Here is a 22,280-nt window from a genome sequence, read left to right on the forward strand (position 1 = left end):
AGGAAGTAACTGTGGATCTAAGCAAAGTTTTTTGAGATCCCAGTTATATAAACACTTTTTGGTGACGATTTGTCTGTTAGATTGGTTTTAAGACAGCCTAGAAGCCTGTGCTGTAAGCAGCCCTATACTGTAGATGACCATCTGTCAAATTGCCAGGGGCCTTGCTGCTCTACGGTGATAGGGACTTAAGTGCTTTTCCCAAGCTCTGGCCCTGGGCTGTCCCAGGACTCCTTGCCATGTTCTGTGTAGGCCCCTGCCTCCACTGTGGAATGGGGTAACTACTAATTATGCTATTGCCTCTTCAGGTGTCTTCCCTGAGCAGTTAATTGGGCTTCAGCAATTGCTCTAGAGAATAAGTGACAATAGTCAAATTCTTGCAAATGTGGACAACGTAATAGGTGTATCTGAGCAGCCCTGATCCTATGGAGGTGTCTGTATAGAATTAGCATTTCCCACAGTCAGTAATCAAAACCTGCCCACTCACATGGTATTACAAACAAAACAACTAGGGCTGGAAAAAGGTTACTAGATCACCTACTACATTTCCCCTATTAATGCTGCATTGCCCAAATAACCTCCCCCCAGTGAAATGCTACCCTAGAACTAACCAGTACAGCTATGGCGCCGTGCTGGGAACCTGGGTTATATTCCCATCTCTGCCACCGACTCTGACCTGAGTTAAGTTGCTCTCTCTGTGCCAAAAACCATTCCATCTGTCATTCTCAGCCTTTCCCTTCCTCTGGGTCCTATTACTGAAGATATTTGCATAAAAACAGCCTCTTGGTTTCAGAGGCTTGTTTCCTGCTGCTTATTCCTCATCTAAGTCCTACTGACCTCTGCTTGCGACATCACCACTGGTTGCTATGGAACTTATTTTATATGTTGCATAAGAGGGACTCCAGGTGGGGAAATGAGCACCAGGAAGATGAATTCTAAAGAAATCCAGAGCCAGTTTATTACTCGGAGCTTCACCTAAAAAGGTCAATGGGGGCGGGGTGGGGGAGAAAGGGGGGGCGCTTATCTAAACAGCCTTGCTTAGAATCAGCATTCGTTGGCGCAGCAGGTGATCTTTAATCTGGTACCTCCCTTAAGCATTTTATATAGGGCTGAACTGCCTGTGTAATTACCGTATATACACACACCACATTGACTATTGACCAACAGAGTTGCTGTGCTCGGGAGTTAGAAGACGGCGACTATTGCCCACAAATGGCTGCAGCATTTTTAAGGGAAACCATAGTGTGAAAATTTCCCAGGCCCTTTTATAGAGGCCTACTTTAGTTCTGGTTCTGGGAAGGGTGTTAGCCGCAGGTGAAGCTTCAAGAGCGGCTACATGAAAACTGGAATTGCTTAGCTTTCAGTCATTGTTCAGTGGGCCAAATCCCTGCAGTTCATACTTGAGCAAAACTCTCAGTGACCTTCAGTGGCAGTTTTGCCTGGAGTAAGGACTTCAGGATTTGACTCAAGATTGATAAAAGCCCCTGGCTTTCTTGGTGGAGGGAGATCTTACAATCTGTATCTCAGCACTTATTTTTGTTGTGCAGAAGTCCATAATGCTTTGCACTTGCCAGGTGTTTGCTCAGTAATGACCAAGTGCTCTGCAAAGGTGAGTATTACTCCCTGCTTTACAAATGGGGAAATTAAGACACAATGAGGGTCAATGAGTTGTCCAACTTTATATACCAGTAACAGGTCTACAACCTGGGCTTCCCAAGTCACAGTCTTGTGCTGCTTCTCTTCTTTCCCGCTCCCCCCCAATCATTTCTTTCGGTAAGATGGTGATAGAGATACTGACCTCCTTTGTAAAGTGCTTGGAGATCTACAGATGAGAAGAGCTAGGTATTATGTTACATGAACCATAATTTCAGTTTTTTCCCTGGGATTATAACTCTTTTTTCCTTTGGTTTTCCTGGTATTATTATTTTCTGTTGTGTACTTCGCTCTCCTAGGCCCCAATCCTGTCTGAGCAGACCCTTGGCTCAGTGACCTCTGCCTGGATGGAGCCCTTTTGATCTCAGCATGGCTCAGCTCAGGCCCAGGAGTCTACCTGTGTGGAAGTAAGATTGGGGCCATCATTTGTAATGTCATCAGAATATCACCAGACCATTCAAAATACAGCAGTAGACCTTGGATCAAATTCTTTTTATATACAACAATGCTCTGAAATGAAAATACTAGATTGGTGGAGGGAAATACCAGGCATTGTACGTGACAGAACTCAGTGGAAATATTCAGACTTAGCAGGTGCAGAAGAATCAGATATTTCCTCTTAGGATAAGGGTGTTTAGTTGAATTTACATTCATCAATTGCATATATTAGCATTCTGGTTTTTCACCTAAATCCAGTAAAGAAACGAGAAGTTGTTACCTTACGCTGTTTAACTAATGAGTAATATAGTCACTTTCTAGATAATGTAGCAGTTACAACATAGGCAGAACTACAAACTTGAACTCCACAGAGAGTGGGAAAAACCCACTGGTTTTTCCCTTGCAAGTTGCAAGATACAAATGACAATGACAGTCCAGCAATGAGTGATGTTACGTGTAACTTGGCTGTTTATTCTTGAGCTCAGATACTGTACTGACCGGTTTGGAGAGCTCTGAACTATTGCCCAAGTCTCACCATGCTTACTGAGAGTGTTATAACAATTCTGCAGCTGCCTTTGCCAAACACAAAATACAAAGAGTCAGTATTTTATTACACCTTTTGCAGTGTGTGGGAGAAGGGCTGCTTTCCACTTGGCTCCTCTGGTGGTGTTCTGCTTACATGCTCCACAAAACGATCTATTACATATTGAAGTTTGCTGGGCAAAAGATCAAATTAAATCATGCCATCTGACCACAATTACACCATTCTCAAGCAGATGAAGTGTGTTTTTCTGAATCTGTGTATAAACACTAAGTTGTGCATGTAATCTAATATGTATAAAGAAATATTCAGAGGAGACCACAAAATAGAATTTACACCCTTAAATGCACAAATAATACACCAATAGAATAGAGTTTGTGTTTCCTGTTGCATGTAAATATGGAACAAAAACTCTTGAAGAGTAAGTGAGGTTTAAACAAGAAACTGTCAGTGTCTGGTGTGTGATGATTTAAAACAGCTTTCTGCTGTATTTTGTATTTTTGAATCATTAACTTGTTTGTTCTTCTAGTTAATTCTACCACTCATCCAAGTCAGTATCTTATACACAACGAATTTTAGGTTAGAGGAGGGCCAAGAAACCTTTATCACTTTCTTTCCTGCTGTCTGTTTATATCTTGTGATACAACTTAACTTTCCTTTTTTTTTTTGAACAGACCTATTCCTGCAACCCTAACTCGCATGAATGGTCCCATTGACTTAAATGGAACTCCTCCTGTGAGTAAGCCCCACTTGAATAAGGTTTAGAAGATCAAGCAGCATTTTGAACTAGGTGTCCATACAACTGCCTGTGGTTTTGTTTTACGTTAATTACTCTCTTTGAGGGAGGAATTGCTGTCTAGAATCCCTCAGCTTTGACAGGACTATGGAGTTAAGTTCAGGCTACCTCTTCCATTTGTTCTACGTGACACTGGGGTAACGCTGCGATACCTATTGCCATCACAAGGTTGCCTGTGTCTCCTGTTTCATTAAACTGGGTCAGAGTTTCTGTAAACTCTGACTATCTCAGATCCTATTTTCATCATTTACCCTTTCCTCCATGTAACAGGCTGACAGTGCTTGCTTGAAACACCACACCCTTTTTGCAGCTATTTAGCCTGCTGGGGAAGGGTTAAATGAGCTGTGCTGACTCACTAAACGGGGTGACTCATTACTCCACCCAGATATAGAGGAAATGGCTGTCTAGAGAGAGAAGATTATAAAACCAGAAGGGGCTATTGTGATAATCTAATCTGATCTACAGCTGCAGTGCTGGACTGAGCCATGGGGGGCATGTAGGCAGAGCGAACCTGGAATAGGAATCTGAGGAGCAGCCAAATCCGGAAAGGAGCCTTACACTGAACTTTGTTGTATAGCTAAGGCTGGGTGTGGACTGTGCTTTGAGAGCAGTTTGGGAAAGGCACCAGCTCATGCTCAATTTCTTTAATATATTTATATGTCAAAAATCAGTTCCATGTATTATCTCAAATCTGGCTTTTACGCTGTATTGCAATAACTAGCTGATTTTTACATCCAGACCTTGACTTACGGATTCCAAATGATTTGTTGTTAACTTTGGACAGAAAGTTTTTAAAGTGGTATCCAAAACTCACGGACCTCTCTAGAACACAGACTTGTGAGTGCGCTTTCTTTCACGGATTTGATGCCTGGTTTCATAAGACTTCTTCCATCTACACTGGATTTTATAAAAACAAATACTCAAACTCCTTGTATCAGAGTTTCATTAGCTGATTGTAGCACATCACTTCCTTCTTCCTGGTTAACTAATTGCTCTCCTTAATCCTGAACTGCTTTCACTAAGTTATCCTCTGCATTCAAGACCCAGCACAATCAAGTTGTGCAGACTACACCTTCTGCAATACTCAACTATGCAGGTTCTCTTGTGGATGAATGTATACCGATATCCAGGTAGATTACGTCCATAGGCTTCAATGATTTGTCACTCCCTCAAACAATTTCATTCTTTTATCTCTGCTTTTAACAGGTGAACTTTTGGTGCTGCCAAAAAGCACCAGACTGGTGGGACCAAAGTAAAGTTCCCTTATTCACCAAACAGGTCAGCAACATTCAACCTCAACAGAAGCTACCTTCTGCCAACCAATCAGTCTGCCTTAACATTCATGTGGAGGGACCCTGGGCAAAGGAGTAGTGCAGGCATTATGCTCCATTCCTTGGCCTCTTTCCATTAGACCTATAGTAATAGTGTTATCTCTAGTAGTTTCTGCATTGTGGATATTTGTCCGTGACTCCTAGAGTGAGGCCTTCAGTTAATCAGCTTGTGGGGACTGCTGAATCAAGCCACTTATTTTATTTTATTACGTTAAGGTTAAAGGCCCCCATCCAAGACTCTGGCTTACCCTACATAATTTTCACAGTAAAATAAAAAAGGGGACTGCTGAGGCTGCTTGACTAATATAATTTCAAACAATAAACAAATCACAAGTCATCCAGCTCCTCTAACTCTCAGCCCACTCTTCCCCAAGGCCCTATGAAAATAGAGGGACCATGAAGCATGCCAGGAAAGTAGGTCCACTTTGGAATGGGACAAGGCACCATCCCTGCTAAAGAACAGCCTGAGAGGAAGTAGCCTAGAGATGAAACAGGATCCCAACCAATTAATCTCTTGTGCTAAGCAATGAAAATAATCGTGACTGCTGGTGCAAAAGCTGACACTTCCATTCTCCCCTCAAATTTTTCTCACGGCCTCAAGGCCATTTTTGCTGGCATGAAACTTGTTTTCTGAACATTCATTATTTTGGTCACTGGGTGCCATCCCATCATGTTACTGCAAAGAGCTGGGTTCCTTACTGGAACTGGCAATATTTTGCCCTGAATCTTATTTGTGTGCAAGTTTATGCAGGCATCCTCATAAAGCAAAGATTAATAGGTGGGTTCTGCTCTGCCTTTGAGCTACTGAATCTGTCCTCTTTGTTTTTCAATCATCGCTGATTCGCTGTAATGGGAGCTCTACCTTTCTACCTCTATTTGGAATTGCCTGCTTTTTTCCCAGCACTGAAATCAGACCTTAGATGGCTGTTAAACTTCCTGATTCTAGCAACAATCTCTTAATTTTGAAATTGAAAAATGGTCATGTCAAATACACCATTCCACAGACAAAATGCATCAGTGATGTCCAGGCTCGGAATAATAAGCATGCAGAAGAGACACAAAGGGAGGACAGTCATGCCGTAAGGAATATCTGCTTACTTGTTGATGTAGCAGTAACAGACCTCTCTCTGATTCCAAGGAGGTTTATCTGGTAAAGTTTTTATCTTGTTTCGCCATGTTCTCTAGAACTGTAGATGGGTTCATGTGTTCCTGGAGCTTTCAGTCTTCAGACATCGAATTTCTTGGTTACCTACTGTCAGCTCTGACAGGGGAACTGCTACTTTTCCTGATACTTCAGCAGTGCTCTTTTAAAATACTGAGGCAAAAGAATTCCTACTATGATGCTAACAACAAGAGGGGAAAAAATTCCCCTCTCTGTATTGTCTTTTCCTGACCCTTTGTTCCTTGAATAGTTTGTGGTGTTTATCTTAACCTCTTGTGCAATCTTGCCTTCTGAAAAAGTTCCAGTCTCTTGAGTAAAAATAAGCAAGTGAGAAACTTTCAAGAAGGGTTTAAAAACAAAACAAACCCACCAAACAAACCTTCTTATTCAAGTTATTAACCCAGCAGCTAGGAAAGAACAAAGTCATTTTTACAGAGAAGTATTTTTCTTTATCAAGAAATTCTAATTTAAAAATCCCCAAAACAACTTAGAAAAAATCAGTGTAAAACAAATATTGGCCTCTAAGCTTGTTTCAAGAACATGCTTGGCTATTAGAATGATTGGTGTCTTTTCATTGACGTCAGGGGGAGTTGAATGGGCCTTAATGCAGGAACCAGAGTGGCTGAAGACTGATTAAGAAAAGGCAAGTGAGAGAGGATGAGTTAGACTGGATTCCTTGCTAGGTCTCTGGAGGAAAGATGCTATGATGCAATGTTGTTACATAGAATCATAGAATATCAGGGTTGGAAGGGACCTCAGGAGGTCATCTAGTCCAACCCCCTGCTCAAAGCAGGACCAATCCCCAATTTTTGCCCCAGATCCCTAAATGGCCCCAAGGATTGAACTCACAACCCTGGGTTTAGCAGGCCACATCTCTTGGACAGCAAAAAATGTAAGTGCATTAGTGTGAGAACAGGAGCAGTAGGTTTACTATGCAACAACAAATCCCTGGGCTGCTGTCCTATGAAATTAGCTGTAAAATTCCCTAAATCCAGATATGAAACTCTAGCATGAATATTGTTTTCAGAGCTAGTTTTAGTGCATAACAGAAAGGTATTAAGATCAGTCTCCGAATTCTCTCTTAGTTCACACAAAATAAGGGGTGAGCCTCATAGGCTTTATGTTGTCAACAGTCAGCAGAATTTTCTCCTTTACTGGGAAGCGGCCCGGGAAAGACGTGACTGTCTTCCCATGTTTGCCAGAATCATTTGGAGCTTGCCTTGAAACTGCTAACATTGGTTCAACAATTAGCTGTCGTGATACACTCAAACAGTAGTGAATTAGCCCCAGTACTGGTTCAATCTCATAACAATCAGTTACACTTATTCAATCCTCAGCAAGAAGACTCATGAGCTCTCCCAGTTCCTCCTTCCTGACAGGCCAGAACTATCAGAACAGCTGCTCCCAGGGGACCTCAGTGCTACTGTTCCCAGCCTAAACTGAAGAATGCAGAGGTGTAAACCAGCGAAGGCAGTAAGGGGAAATAGGATGACAGCAGGCACTTTGCAAGTTAATCTATGGCCCAGGTGAGTCACAAGATCACTTCTGCATCTGGGACTGCCCTTAAATTAGACTTCATTTGAAAGAGATTTTCTGGACCTAAAATAACTTTGTAACTATGCTGACAAACCAAAAACTCTCCCTAGGGAGTGAGGGAAGAGAGTTCAAGGGTGTGTCTAAAACAGGCCAACCTTTCTATATTTAAACTCAATAGTCAGCTAGTTAGTCACTGCGCGTGTGTGTGTGTAAAAATGAGCTGTAACACATTTACCACCACAGTATGTGCTTGCTCGCATTTTAATTGGACTACAAGGCAATCCGTACCTAAGGGAAAGTTTACTGTATGTATCTACTGAACTAACTTAAGGGAAGAGTCCTCGAGATTGAATTTTATGGTGTGACCATTGAAAGGGGGGCTATTTGTAATGAAGAACTTGATATATGTAGGTAGAAAAACAAACACCAGAGGATAAGAAATACAAAGGAAACAACAAAATGAAACTGGCTCCAGTCAGCAAAGGAGGAGGACGTCTATGTGATTTAGTATAGAATAAATACATTTATCTTTCCCAGTGTATTATTTTACCATATGAAAACCTTCCACATCCTATCTTGTGCAACAAGGAAAACAAAAAACAAACAAGGAACAACCAGGGCTGAAAGGTCATAAATCTGCCTATTTCCAGTGTATGTGCTGATGCTCTACCCTGCATGAGATTGCAGCAGCTTTCCTATTGAATTAGTTCACAGGGTGAACATTTGGAGTCTATAGCTTGACAATGGCACCACCTTGTGGTTGTGGAAAAATCAGTCTAAAGTCCAACACATTTCCAAGGTTTCAGAGTAGCAGCCGTGTTAGTCTCTATCCACAAAAAGAACAGGAGTTCTTGTGGCACCTTCGAGACTAAGGTGAACAGGAGTACTTGTGGCTTTTTACATTTCTAAGGGGGATTTTTGACGTTACCCAACATTCAGGGAGGGCCCTGCATCTGTGGAACCTGCAGTCGGATCTTGCTCTAGAAACTTTCATTTATCAAAGCCTCTTCTGCCCTCAGTGTGGGGGGAAAAAAAACCAACCCCTTATAAACACAGCCCAAATATAAATGGTTGCAGTGAATCCCTGAATCTGCAGGACAATCTGCAACAGTAGTTGAGATAGCTGAACTGCTCGGTTCTTCAAGGGATTGTTAATTCTGAACCCTAAGGACTGACAATCTAAATGTGGCACATTGGACAATATAGAGACAGCAGAAACTAAACTGAATTTATCATCAGCAAAGTCTCCTTAGTGTAACTTTATCATTCACTTTCATATGAATTAAGAACCTCAATTTTTTTAAAAAAAATTTTAATAAAGATGCTGCAGAATCTCCAATCCGTCATACTGGAGTGCCACAGAGATCAGGGGTCTTGCCTCAGAATTTAACACCAGCTTGCTGCACAGCAAATGGGGCCTTAGTGAATATTAGCAAATAAGTTAATGGAAAATTATGTTTATCTATTTTTATTAGTACTACTTTGGTAACGGGTATTTTGGTGGCTATTGGTAAAACACTTTCAGGCTAATAGATTTAAAGTGAAAGATCAAATTGTATCAGTACTGTAACTAACAGCATCGTTCAGTCCTCCTATACCATGACAGTTAATATTAGTTCAAACGCTAGATTTCAACCTGAAAAAAGCTTCAGGCTATGGAAATTCTTCAGGAAAAATATGCACATCCAGGGGGAGGAGGAGTAGAAGTTAGGGGGCTACAAATTAGAGTAAATTAAGGAGAATGTACGGAAAAATAAAACTTTTATTAAATATTCAATGTATAAATTCATATACAAAATACACTTGTCTGTGTGGGAGACAAGGAATATATTCAGTCCTGATGTAGATTACTATTCCATCAACAACAACCAAGCATTTACACTCCAGTACCTCCCTTAGCCACTTTAACTTGGGGAAGCTGACACAGAAAGCCTTTCAGTGTGTACTCCCTCTGATGAAGCCCTGTTTGTAAGTTTGAAAATCAAAGGCTAGCATAACTAGAAATAACCTGTTCCAGAGTTGTGAAGCAGTCCAGAAAGTCCTCTTCTTCGATCCCAAACTTAGTGTACTGGTGAACGTAGGCTCTGAGGGGGCAAAGAGTTTGGGTAAACAACCGAGAACTAGACAGCAAAACATTACAAATCATCGGTCCCTAAAAATCTGACACCTGGTACAGCATCAGACTGAGCTGGTTGTAATGAGCATTTTCCACCCTTGTAAACCAGAACTGAATTTCTAGTACATTGTTTGGACTCTTATTGTGTAATTCATACTGGATAGTACAACATAATCCAGTTCTAATAGTGTTTATAGCCTCAGGTATGCTGCTTTAAAGGAACAATACAATTTCAGGGTCAGTGGCTGGCTTTTGGGGAATTGCAAAGGGCATTTTCTGGCTTGCTTCTCAATCTCAGCAGAGCCACTAAAAGCAATTATTGTACTTAGAGGCAGCAGTTTACTCATTTATGGTAGGCAAAATGTCAAGTAGTCTTTGTGGGACAAACTTAAAACTGCTGTTTGTTGCATGATTTTAACAGATGATAAATTTAAGAACAAAACTATTCAGCTCTTATTCCCACAGATCGTGTGGCTAATTCCCACGTTTACTGGACACATGCCCTCTGGCGCCCAATAATCTTGGCCTCATGGGATGGAAGAAAAGAGGCAATTATTCTTTGAGGTTAAAGTCTGGTTTTAAGGAAAAGTAAACCTCAGGGGTCAGAGCCTTTATAAACAGCAACTCCCAAAATGTTTTTGAACCAAGCCACTTACTGTTTCCTGGAATGAGCAGCAAGTTTTGTGTACAACCTAGAAACTGTGTGATCAGTAAAAGAGTTTGTATGTATTCTTTTTAGAATGGATATTCTGCAATGGACAAGTAACTTTGGGGGTTTTTTAGTGCTGGTGAAAGTGCCAACTTGACTGCACTGGAAACTGGTCCTATTTACCAAACAGATATAACATCAGTAGTGCAAGCTGCCCCACACTGGTCTGCCACGGTGCCTCAACCCTAGAGTTGGTTCCTCCAGAATCAAGGTTACAGCCTCCATGATCATTCAAGTTCCTCTGCAGTGACTGCTGGGGGGAAAAAAGCAATTGTGCCATGGAGAAATGGTTCAAGGCCACCCACGATTTGATAAAGGTAAGGGAACAGCAACTGGCCTTAGTTTTACTGTCTTTGAGTGCTCTGCAAAAAAAAAAAAAATTTGTTCTGGCAAGTTTTCTCTGAAATGAATCTGGTTCAATGTTCTAGGAAATTAGCCACGCAGCACTGGTTCCTCTTAAGTTGTTTTGATCTGTGGGAACTTTGTTCCTCCTCTCTGCAGGAATGGATGTACTCCTATATGTATGTATTGTGCTCATATTTCACAGCAAGGCTGATCAGCAACTTGCACTCACTACAGCCTGGCTTGGATTTGAACCTGTGACACAGAGGCTTCTATACCCAAATCCCCCAAGAACATTATTTGGAAAACTACCATCATATTCACACACATTCTGTAACGAAGTTGGTATCACTGTTTCTTTTACTGTTAAGGGACACCTTTTTATCCCAAATCAGAATGATCTGTGAAGCATTTTAAACTGAGGTGTGTGTTTGCAACTATTTATTTCCAATGAAAATACTGAAAAGTCTAAATGAAAAACTAAGAGTCTTATTTTCACTTACTTGGAAGCAAACATATTCCAAGCTTTCCCCACAATGTTGTCCATAAGTTGCAGCAAGAACTGGCTGTTGCTGACCAAAGAAGCAGATTTTTCATACTTGTTAAAGGCTCTTGGTGTTTTCCATATATGAAAAGCCTCTTGAGGGTTTAGCCAGGATGTATACAATGCTGGATCTCTGAAACCTCCTGCAATGGGAATAAGGCAGTTTTTTCTGACAAATGAAGTTTTACCAAGTGATTTTCTTTATATGTTAAACTAGAATTTTCCAACAATATGTTACACTGAGTATTGTACACCAGAATTCAACCTCTACTGCATGAATACACAGACTAAAAAAGTGACCCTGGAAAAGGATAGTTTATGACTGGTTCTGTGCCTGTCAAGGCAACAAGGAGCTGCTGCAGACACTGCCCATTCAACTTCACAAACCAACATAAGTGGAAAGGAAAACTGTAATTTGTTCTCATGGCTGCTGTGTCCCAGCTAATAATTAGAAGCTGGGGCTTTGGGAGTGGTGTAGAATGAGGTGGGTGATCTCACAAGACCCTGCTGTGAAAGAAAAAACAGCTGCAGTAAGTCATCCAGGTATCTCTGTTCCACCAGTTCTCTAAAGCCTCAGCTGCTGCTTGGCAGATCAAGTCAGACTTCCAAACAATATTTCCACCTCCGATGGGCCTAGTAAAGGTGTAACTGTACAAACTGGTTCTTTCCCACACAATGTGGTGAGGGCAGGATATAAAAGTACCCCAGCACTGCTTCAGTGCTGTGTGATAAGCAAGTTCTGATGTCGCCAACTCCTGCAGCAGCTCTGTATCTTTCCAGGTAGCAGTATACTATCACAACGAATCCTATCACACAAATAGAATTTAGTTTTACAGTATGATGATACCTCTCCTTTTCCCAGAGTTGCTTTAGGAAGCCCTGATAGATACTGCCAGTGTAGCGTCTACGTATGTAAATACAGCAGTCCTTCATAACTGCATAACACAGCCTTGGACTTTAGAATGTGTTTGCAGAGAGAATGCTGACCTTATTCTTTAAAGGCTGTAGCCTTCAGGTTTTTTCACTTTCACCAGTGACTGCCACAATGAAAACACTGGGAGACGGAAGAAGGAATAACTAATGTGCTGTGTATTTTTTCTCACCTAGATCAACGCTTTGCACATCTTTTCCTCGTAGGACAACCAGGTTGGCAACGGAGGTGTTAAAATGTAGTGCCTGATTTGGAGAGGCTTTTGGGGGGACAGGATGCCCTGGCAATGGTGGTCGCACCTGCCAATCGATACCTAGAAACAGAAGTTTTTGAAACAAACTACAATCCATATTTCAATCATGTAATGTGCTTAATTAATTTACGTTTTTCAGCTCCTATCTTCCTGATGTGAAATAAGGCTGCATTCAGAAAGAGGTCTACTTGGAGACCGTCTAGTGCTAGTGATGTTCAGTACCTGGCACTGGCTGTCTGGCCGAGGGTGTGCCACGGCACGTAGGCTCCACTCACTGATCAAGCAGCAGTTGCATGACTCTTAGATAATGGAGCTCAATCTGCTGTTCGTAGGGAGGGAAATCTCCGACTGCAGTTGCTATTCCTACCGCATAGGAAATGACCACACTAAACAGTTCGCCATCCTTGTGCTTTGCTGGTACCTAAACTGTGTAATTGGAAGCCATATTACAGTTCACCACCTGTCTAGGTAAAAGTGGAAGGATTAAAGTGTAAAAAACAAAGCAGCCCGGGGAATCCAAGAGCTGTTACAAGTGAATCATGGAAGTAAATCCCAAAATGTTTTGTTTTACATATGCTTAATATTTATAGTTAGTTGAGAGGTCTGGGAGCTAAACCAGGATAAAGCAGGGATGAACTGGAAGGTCTTATGGCAGCAGTGTTATTAGTGGAAGGAGCTGCTGGGTATGTGGGGAAAAAATCCCTGCTGTCAGATGAAGGGGGCTACTTCTTTCTGAATTGGTTAAAGCTATCCAGTGCGTTCCCAAAGGCAATAAGTTTCTACGCATGGAATAAGGTTTATGTTGAAAGAATAACTGATTTCCAGGGTGTGCACACACCTCTTACCTTCTTCCATCTTAGCATGAGCAATAAGCATCTGTCTTAGATGTTTGATGAGCCCAGGCCAAGTAAATGTGCTGTATGCCAGGGAGTTTTCTGACATCTGCGGTATGTTACGAAGACCCAACATCTTGAGTTCAGGATGGGGAACTAACGACTCCATTAAGTCTCCTGAGAATCAAAAAAACAGCTGCCATGACTGCCCAAATAATATGTAGGCTAGTCTATGAGAGAAGATAGTGAGGAATTTCATGGAACCTAATGACACAAGATGAAGGGGCAACACACAGAGTTGATAAGTGCAAGTCATACACATCACAGTGAACAATATGAACAACTCATACGCTTTGCTGGGGTCTATATTGGCATGTTAGCTCTCTCGGGAGGTCACAGATCACTCACTGGAAAAAAAATCTGCTCCTTGTTTAGTGGTGGTCAAAAAAAGCAAATATGCTGGAATATATAAAGAATGGGATGGAAAACAGTGATAGTATCATAATGCTCTTGTTAGGTCAAACTATAAATCAGTTCCAGTGAATGTATCTCAGCGAGAGAGCTAAAATCAAAGGAGTTTAAAGAAAAACAATGAGACTGATTAGAGGCAGAAAGCCCATTCTGTATGCAATTGGGACTATTTAGAGAGGAGACATGGTAGAACTATACAAAGTAACAAACGGCATAGACAAGGTAAACTAAATGCTCCTATTTACTCTCTCATAATATAAGACCATGAGGATATGACATGACACCAAAATGGACAAAACTGAAACTAAAAAAGTAGTGCATATATATGACATTTCTTAATAAGATTTTTAAAAATTGAAAATATATATATACACACACACAAAAAAATAAGTAACTCAGTTACATCAAATAGGATAATTATTCAGAGGGAATATAAATGTTCATGAGTCAGGGCAAAAACCTGCTACTAACTGAGGTGGGTTAGGAAGAAATTTCCCCAAGGGGCAGGTTATTCCATAGTTGTCCACTAGAACAGCGGTTCTCAAACTGTGAGTCGGGACTCCAAAGTGGGTCATGACCCCATTTTAATGGGATCGCCAAGGCTAGTGTTGGCCCTGGGCACCAGCAAGTCTGAAGTCCAAGCCCCACTGCTAGAGGCTGAAGCTAGAGCCCCACCACCCAGGGCTAAGGTTACATGCTCCCCCCGCCCAGGCTGAAGCCCATGGGCTTCAGCTTTGGTCCCCCGGGCCGGGCCGGTGGGGCTGAGGCAGGCTCGGTCTTCGGTTCCCCACTCCTGGGGTCGTGTAGTAATTTTTGTTGTCACGGTGCAATGAAGTTTGAGAACCGCTGCACTAGGGTGTTTCTTACACCTCCCTCTAAAAGCATCTGGTAATGACCACCGGTTGTGAAAAAATACTGGATGAGGCAGACCACTATGGTGAACCAATATGGCAATTCTAATGGTCTTATGACATTTAATAGCTTTAATCATGTTTCATTAGACCACTGAAATTTGCTTTCCCCTTCCTCATGGTAAAAGTTGTATAGCAAAAGGGTAAAACAATGAAGACGCACCATAAATACACAGAAACAGGAACAAAAAAGGGAACGACCCTGTGTTCCTGATCACCCATAAGGATGTAGAAACAAACAGCCTGCTCCCCCCACCCCGCATTTCCGTCTGACATGGGAGTATAGAAAATAATAAATCCTTTTCTGCATTTGTCTGGCTGTACTCTGAGTCTATTGTTGCAGGGATCAATGGGCAAATGCCAAAGTGGAAATTCTGGGTAGCAACCACAAATCTTGGCACTATAGATAAATTAATTTTCTCATTCCAGGATGACACACACCACAGACCTGTCTTATCACTAACAAGAGCGACATAATACTCTAATTTTGGTTTCCAGCTTTTTATGCAAGCCTTTTTATCTGGTTTCAGTTTGCATATAGTTCTAAACTAACTCCACAAACTTGAAACAAAACCACTGACTTGCACATGGTTTCACCTAAAATGTACATTAGTCCCAGGCTGACACCAGCCACTTGGAAAGAGGAAGCATCACTCTGTGGTAAAGCATGAGACTGGGTGTCAGAAGCTCTACTCTTAACTCTGCTGCAAAACTGACGTATGACCAATGGCAAGCCACTTTATCTCTTTCTGCCTCAGTTTCATCCTCTTTAAAAGAGGAGATAATATCCAACTCACAGAGGGGGCTGATGTTTAGCTCGCTGTTTGAAGAGTGCTCTGAGATCCTTGAAATGAAAGCATTAGATGGCAGAAAGTGTTATTATAACTAAATACCTAGTGGGCTTCTGCTATACTGTGAGGCCCCTTCTGAGGAATAAGTGGGCTGGAACACACTTCCCAGCTGATGTGCAATTACTTGATTTACATCCCTGAAGGAGATCTTTTTAATATTCATTAGCTGAGCACAGATCTTGTGGATGGCATCATTTTCGTGAACAAGGAGAGCATCTGATGACTGGTACAGGTGTGAGAGTGTCAGAACTGAGTTGTAGTTTTGAACAATAACCTGGAAGCAGAAACACACATCAACAAGGATGAATTAACAAATTAAGAATTTTTGTCTATGTAACGTATGTCACCTCTTTTGATATTCTTCATGGAGTGACTGATTTCCCCCCTTTACCAAGACCTTGCACCCAATTCAGCAACCACTTTAGCTTCCACTTGGATAGTGAACAAGGCTTGCCTTGATCTTAGCATCCACAGCTGCATTCATAGCAAGACACTGAGAATGAATCTGTAGGATCATTCTGTATTTATTATACTTGCCATGTAATAAACTGGAGCCTTGTTTCAATTCCCTGCTCTACCACAGACTCCCTGTGTGACCTTGGGCAAGGCACTTAAGCCAGATCTACTGCAAAGTTTTGCTGGCATAGCTATGTCAGTACAGGATGTGGGGAAAAATTCACACCCCTGTCTGACATAGCTATACCAGCAAACCTGCCTCCCTGCCCCCAGGTCCTTTTGTCTGCATAGCTCATGTTGCTTGGGGGAGGTGGTTTAACTATACTGGCAAAAGATCTCCTTATGCTGGTTATAAATTGTGTCTCTATTACAGCTGTATGGACAAAGCCTTTCTTGTGTACGCTAGCCCACAATCTCTCTGTGCCTCAGTTCTCATCTGTAAAATAGGGATAACGGTACTTCTGTGTTGTAACAATAAATACATGGAGAAAAATTGTGATGTACTCACCTACTATGGCAACGGGGGCCTAAAACGTACTAAGATAGCCTCAGGCCCGAGTGAAATAAGTCTCATTGTTGGGACTTGCAGTTTTACAATCACATTTTAAAAATTGTTTTGTTTTCACTTTTGAAAGACCCACAGCAACTGACTACAGGCAAACAACGAAACTGACTATACATAAGGTGATATCAAATACACAAAGTAAATAAACTGTAAAGAGACAATTCTCTCCCTTTCTCCAATATCTTTCAGTTATAGGCATTTTAGGTGTTGTTTATAACACTAGAAGGTAAAGCAAGTGGAGAGGTTTTTTTTTTGTTATCAGTAGACTGGCCTTTTAATACTGATTAAAAATTTTGCAGAACCTTCATGGAGCTTTAACATTCACCTCACCGGTTCCATAGGGCCAGATAACCTGGTTGAGTATAAATGAGGTCGGAAAAGCATCCCTTAAGCACTGGGTCACATAGGCTCCCATGCCTGATCCTGTGCCACCAGCCATGCTCATTACTGTGAAAAATCCACTGAGTCGATCACATTTCTCTGCTTCCTTCTGTACCAGGTTCATGATAACGTCTCTGTATCTGGGCCCATGAACAGAGTAACTGCAGTATAAGAGAGAAAGTGAAAAGAGCAAGAACTCTTATAGCAAAACAAAAGCAATAAAGTCAACCAAGCAAACATATGAAGTAGCTTTTCCTTCTTTTAAAAATGCTGATCCATTTATCTAACTCTTTGTTATCACCAATGCTGCCTGCAGTGAACGATCCTCAATTCTTCTGTTGTGCCATTTACTTTGCATTAAAAGCCTGATCTTTAAAATTGGCCTCCCATTCTGCACCCGCAAATCAAGTAGTTAGATGTCTAAGTGACATTTTGTTCACTTTTCTGTAACTGAGTAGTAGGTCTTCACTGTAAATACCAATCTCAGTTCCTTGCAAAAAGAGCACAAGCAGTCTACAGTAGCAATAAAATCAGGGTAATGTTATGCATGCATAGAATCATAGAATATCAGGGTTGGAAGGGACCCCAGAAGGTCATCTAGTCCAACCCCCTGCTCAAAGCAGGACCAATTCCCAGTTAAATCATCCCAGCCAGGGCTTTGTCAAGCCTGACCTTAAAAACCTCTAAGGAAGGAGATTCTACCACCTCCCTAGGTAACGCATTCCAGTGTTTCACCACCCTCTTAGTGAAAAAGTTTTTCCTAATATCCAATCTAAACCTCCCCCACTGCAACTTGAGACCATTACTCCTCGTTCTGTCATCTGCTACCATTGAGAACAGTCTAGAGCCATCCTCTTTGGAACCCCCTTTCAGGTAGTTGAAAGCAGCTATCAAATCCCCCCTCATTCTTCTCTTCTGCAGGCTAAACAATCCCAGCTCCCTCAGCCTCTCCTCATAACTCATGTGTTCCAGTCCCCTAATCATTTTTGTTGCCCTTCGCTGGACTCTCTCCAATTTATCCACATCCTTCTTGAAGTGTGGGGCCCAAAACTGGACACAGTACTCCAGATGAGGCCTCACCAATGTCGAATAGAGGGGAACGATCACGTCCCTCGATCTGCTCGCTATGCCCCTACTTATACATCCCAAAATGCCATTGGCCTTCTTGGCAACAAGGGCACACTGCTGACTCATATCCAGCTTCTCGTCCACTGTCACCCCTAGGTCCTTTTCCGCAGAACTGCTGCCTAGCCATTCGGTCCCTAGTCTGTAGCTGTGCATTGGGTTCTTCCGTCCTAAGTGCAGGACCCTGCACTTATCCTTATTGAACCTCATCAGATTTCTTTTGGCCCAATCCTCCAATTTGTCTAGGTCTTTCTGTATCCTATGTCTAGGTCTTTCTGTATCCTATATATGCAGTATATTACTTCACAGCAGCAACAGTTCTGCTTCTAAGAGAGGATGTCTGTGAATCTAGGCAGTTGCTTAGTATTCACATGCTGTATTATTATTATTATTGCGGTGATCATCTATACCCATTTGCCCAGTTGTTTCCAGACCCTTGTTTCTGACAGAAGTGTGACTGGTGGTCATATTTCCAGTGGCCAGACCTAGCAGCCATTGAGAGGGTCTGACTGATTACTTTAGGTTCCATGTCAACAAGTACAGCCCGGGCAACAGGTACTGGAGAGAGAGAGAGAAAAAATGCAAAATCAAAAAGACTGCATCATACTTAAACCTTTTAACAAGAGAACAATGTTCACATAATGGGCATAACAACATACTAAAGGCCGGATCATACTTCTCTTATTCATGCAAGTCATCCCATTAACTTCAGGGGGACAGTACATGAGAATAAGGTGAGCGGGATTTGACCCTCAAAGTTTTACATTTACATAGAACCTTTCACTATCCCAAAGTGTTTTGCAAATTCTACAGAGACAGGAGTCCGTCTCAATAGGGAAACCATTCATGTCAGCTAGTATTTGAAATGGACGGGCATCATGCCCCAGTACTTAATCTGATCTCCCTAACTTGTAATAAACAGAAACCTGGAAAGAAAAAAAAACACGTTTCTCATCTAGAAAAGCTCTTTGTTAGTTCTCACGAATGTATGATGGCAATCAAAGGCACAAAACAAGAAAAACAAAGCTCACTGCAATAGTTCTATTACTGTAAGAAAAAGAAAGGTGGTCTTAGGACTAAGGCACAGATTCAGGGGTCAGGACAGCAGGGGTCTGTTCCAGCTCTGCCACTGACTTGGTATGTGACCTTGGGCAAGTCACTTCACCTCTCAGTGTCTGCTTTCCCATTTGTTAAATGCTGATGATAATGCACAGGAGGTACAGAGCTGAGATGGTAAATTCATGAATATACCTAAAGCACATCCTTAAATAGAAATGCAAAGTATTATTTATTACTACATATATTTCTAACAGGCAAAGTATGCTATGAAAAAAAAATCCTTAAAAATTGTACCTCCAGTTTTCTCCTCACTGAAGAAACGTTCCTTGCAAGCTTCCTGATAGGATTCATTCTCCTTCTTGGAGCAGATTCCACGTGTGCTGTGGAAGTCACTGCAGATAGCATTAAACACCTCGTAACCAATCTGGTTACCACACTGACCAAGCTGTACTGTGACTATTGACATGCTCCTTCACTTTGTATTTAATCCTAAAAAGAAAAATATAGAATTGTGCTTTTTACTGTGGTTGATTAAGGTCTAGAGTGGAAGACTTTGGATCAGTTTCGTAACCCATGAAAAGCAGAGTTGGGCAGTGAAATTTCTCTTGTACAGAGGGCAGCTGTGCGGTTTTCCAGACTTCTTAAACGGTAAAGCTATGTGGATTTAGTGGCTGAAACTCCTCTGAAGGGGCTGCAGCCATCATTCAGTGTTGACAGTGGCCACAGTGGGGCTGTGATGTGTTTGAGTGGGGGTCAGGGTGTTGAATTTTGTCTCCACCTGTTGCTGCTCAGGACAACCAGAAAAAAATAGAACAACTGGGATTTCCATGGTACTTATATCTCTCTCTTACGTCACAAAAAGCATGCCTATATTTAACTGACTCAAACACTGCAGGTTTAAGGCTAAGGTGCCTAATATGGACCACAATGACTAATGCTCAAGCACAACTGTGCTACCCCATCTGTCCATATGTGCAAGTCTCTGCTGACACATGAAGACTCTATTGTCATTTCTTAGACATTACTGACATTCAGTGTTGCTGCAGGCTCATCTACTTCTTTTTCTGAAGCTTCAGGGGTTCAGATCTACTGTTGTTAGCCATGGTAGAAGCTCTAATATAGACCAGACACTGGTATTTTAAAGGTTTCAGAGCAGCAGCCGTGTTAGTCTGTATTCGCAAAAAGAAAAGGAGGACTTGTGGCACCTTTGAGACTAACCAATTTATTTGAGCATAAGCTTTCGTGAGCAACAGTTCACTTCATCAGTGCATCTGATGAAGTGAGCTGTAGCTCACGAAAGCTTATGCTCAAATAAATTGGTTAGTCTCAAAGGTGCCACAAGTCCTCCTTTTCTTTTTGGTATTTTAAACTAGCACGTTGCCTTGACCACCAGATTTAAATGACACTGGAGTTAAAATGCTGGTTTATATTAATGCTCCCACTGATGGATCTGCATTGGTGGTAGCAACAGTGGGAAATCTTAGAGATAAAAGGCTAGTTCAGGATACAACCATGGACAGATTAGAGCCTCACATTCTCCTTTGGGTGGAACAAAATCTGTTCTGATACTGCCTACATGACCTACTGGGGGATTACTCTGCCAATAGTCCCTTCCTTGCAGATGCAAAGAGGCACCTGCTTGCTGATTGCTGAAAGATCTACAGGATCCCATTTCAAATGTGAGAATTTAGATTCTTGCATGCATAATGGGAGTGGATGAAACCAAGCTAGATTAATGAGAAGAATTACTCTGGGAAGCTAAATTGACAGGTAGAAGCCATTCACATTTACATAATCCAGTTGAAAATATAATAGTTGGTATTTATCATTCTGTTAAAGCAGCCAACCATGGACCACTCATTACACTCCCACAGTTGTAAATTCTAGTTTAACACCCAATCCATCTATCAAGAATCCCAGGCCCCTCTCATCCAGCCATGTAGGTGGCACCCCCGATCCCAGCCCCCCCCTCATCCAGCCACGTACCTGGCGCCCCCCCGATCCCGGGCCCCCCTCATCCAGCCACGTACCTGGCGCCCCCCGATCCCGGCCCCCCCTCCTCCAGCCACGTACCTGGCGTCCCCCCGATCCCGGCCCCCCCTCCTCCAGCCACGTACCTGGCGCCCCCCGATCCCGGCCCCCCTCATCGGAGCCCCCCCGATCCCGGGCCGCCCTCATCCAGCCACGTACCTGGCGCCCCCCGATCCCGGCCCCCCCTCCTCCAGCCACGTACCTGGCGTCCCCCCGATCCCGGCCCCCCCTCCTCCAGCCACGTACCTGGCGCCCCCCCGATCCCGGCCCCCCTCATCGGAGCCCCCCCGATCCCGGGCCGCCCTCATCCAGCCACGTACCTGGCGCCCCCCGATCCCGGCCCCCCCTCCTCCAGCCACGTACCTGGCGTCCCCCCGATCCCGGCCCCCCCTCCTCCAGCCACGTACCTGGCGCCCCCCCGATCCCGGCCCCCCTCATCGGAGCCCCCCCGATCCCGGCCCCCCCTCCTCCAGCCACGTACCTGGCGTCCCCCCGATCCCGGCCCCCCCTCCTCCAGCCACGTACCTGGCGTCCCCCCGATCCCGGCCCCCCCTCCTCCAGCCACGTACCTGGCGCCCCCCCGATCCCGGCCCCCCTCATCGGAGCCCCCCCGATCCCGGGCCGCCCTCATCCAGCCACGTACCTGGCGCCCCCCGATCCCGGCCCCCCCTCCTCCAGCCACGTACCTGGCGCCCCCCCGATCCCGGCCCCCCTCATCGGAGCCCCCCCGATCCCGGGCCGCCCTCATCCAGCCACGTACCTGGCGCCCCCCGGTCCCGGGCCCCCATTCCGCTCCCACGTGGAGAGCGATGCCTCTCTGTCCCGCTCCTGCATCCCCGCCTTCCCATGTCACTCTCACGCCCCCCGGCACAGGGCGCGCACCCCAGCCCCAAGCGCCTCCCCGCCAGGCCCACCTCGGTACCTGAGTCTCGCCCCTCACGGTCTCACCTCAGGATTCTGCCCCAGCAGCTCAAGACTCCTTCCCTCCAGGAGCGGGCGCAGCGTTACCATCACAACTAGCCCTCCGGGCCCCTCCGCCTTTCAACAGACCGTTTGCGCATGCTCTGAGCCAGCAGGAGGCGGTGTAGGGAGCTTCGGAGTGGTGTTGGGGGCTTCAGTGAACCTCATACGCATGCACCGAGCCGAGAAGCTTCAGTCTGCAGTCTGCGCATGCTCAGTGCCAGTACATCTCGCGGCCGGGTGAGTTCTGCGTATGCTCAGCACGAGCCCCAACTGAGGTCGCACGCC

The 22,280-nt window shown here is 43.6% G+C and overlaps 1 protein-coding gene and 1 long non-coding RNA gene across 4 annotated transcripts; both read right to left on the reverse strand.

Annotated features, from left to right (window-relative positions):
- Positions 1–1,661: 1,661 nt before the first annotated feature.
- On the reverse strand, positions 1,662–6,104 carry LOC142069470 (uncharacterized). Its single transcript, XR_012665317.1, has 2 exons — positions 5,855–6,104; positions 1,662–2,047 (listed from the first exon to the last, which is right to left on the reverse strand). It is a non-coding gene; the product is annotated as an uncharacterized LOC142069470 (long non-coding RNA).
- A 3,094-nt stretch (positions 6,105–9,198) lies between these two features.
- Positions 9,199–22,146, reverse strand: TUBD1 (tubulin delta 1). Of its 3 annotated transcripts, none has more exons than XM_048824428.2 (9): positions 21,955–22,146; positions 19,296–19,490; positions 18,353–18,500; positions 16,762–16,978; positions 15,458–15,689; positions 13,195–13,359; positions 12,269–12,409; positions 11,125–11,308; positions 9,199–9,538 (listed from the first exon to the last, which is right to left on the reverse strand). In XM_048824428.2, the coding sequence occupies exons 2-9, from the start codon at positions 19,465–19,467 to the stop codon at positions 9,436–9,438; spliced, it is 1,362 nt and encodes a 453-aa protein (XP_048680385.1). In that variant the 5' UTR covers positions 19,468–19,490; positions 21,955–22,146; the 3' UTR covers positions 9,199–9,435. The 3 variants fall into 3 exon arrangements, with proteins under 3 accessions (XP_048680385.1, XP_048680384.1, XP_048680386.1); XM_048824427.2 differs by having other exon boundaries at positions 21,981–22,145; XM_048824429.2 differs by lacking the exons at positions 18,353–18,500; positions 19,296–19,490; positions 21,955–22,146 and having other exon boundaries at positions 16,767–16,826.
- Positions 22,147–22,280: the final 134 nt, after the last annotated feature.

The sequence above is a fragment of the Caretta caretta genome, chromosome 17 (genome assembly GCF_965140235.1).
Source record: "Caretta caretta isolate rCarCar2 chromosome 17, rCarCar1.hap1, whole genome shotgun sequence".
Classification (NCBI taxonomy): Eukaryota; Metazoa; Chordata; order Testudines; family Cheloniidae; genus Caretta; species Caretta caretta.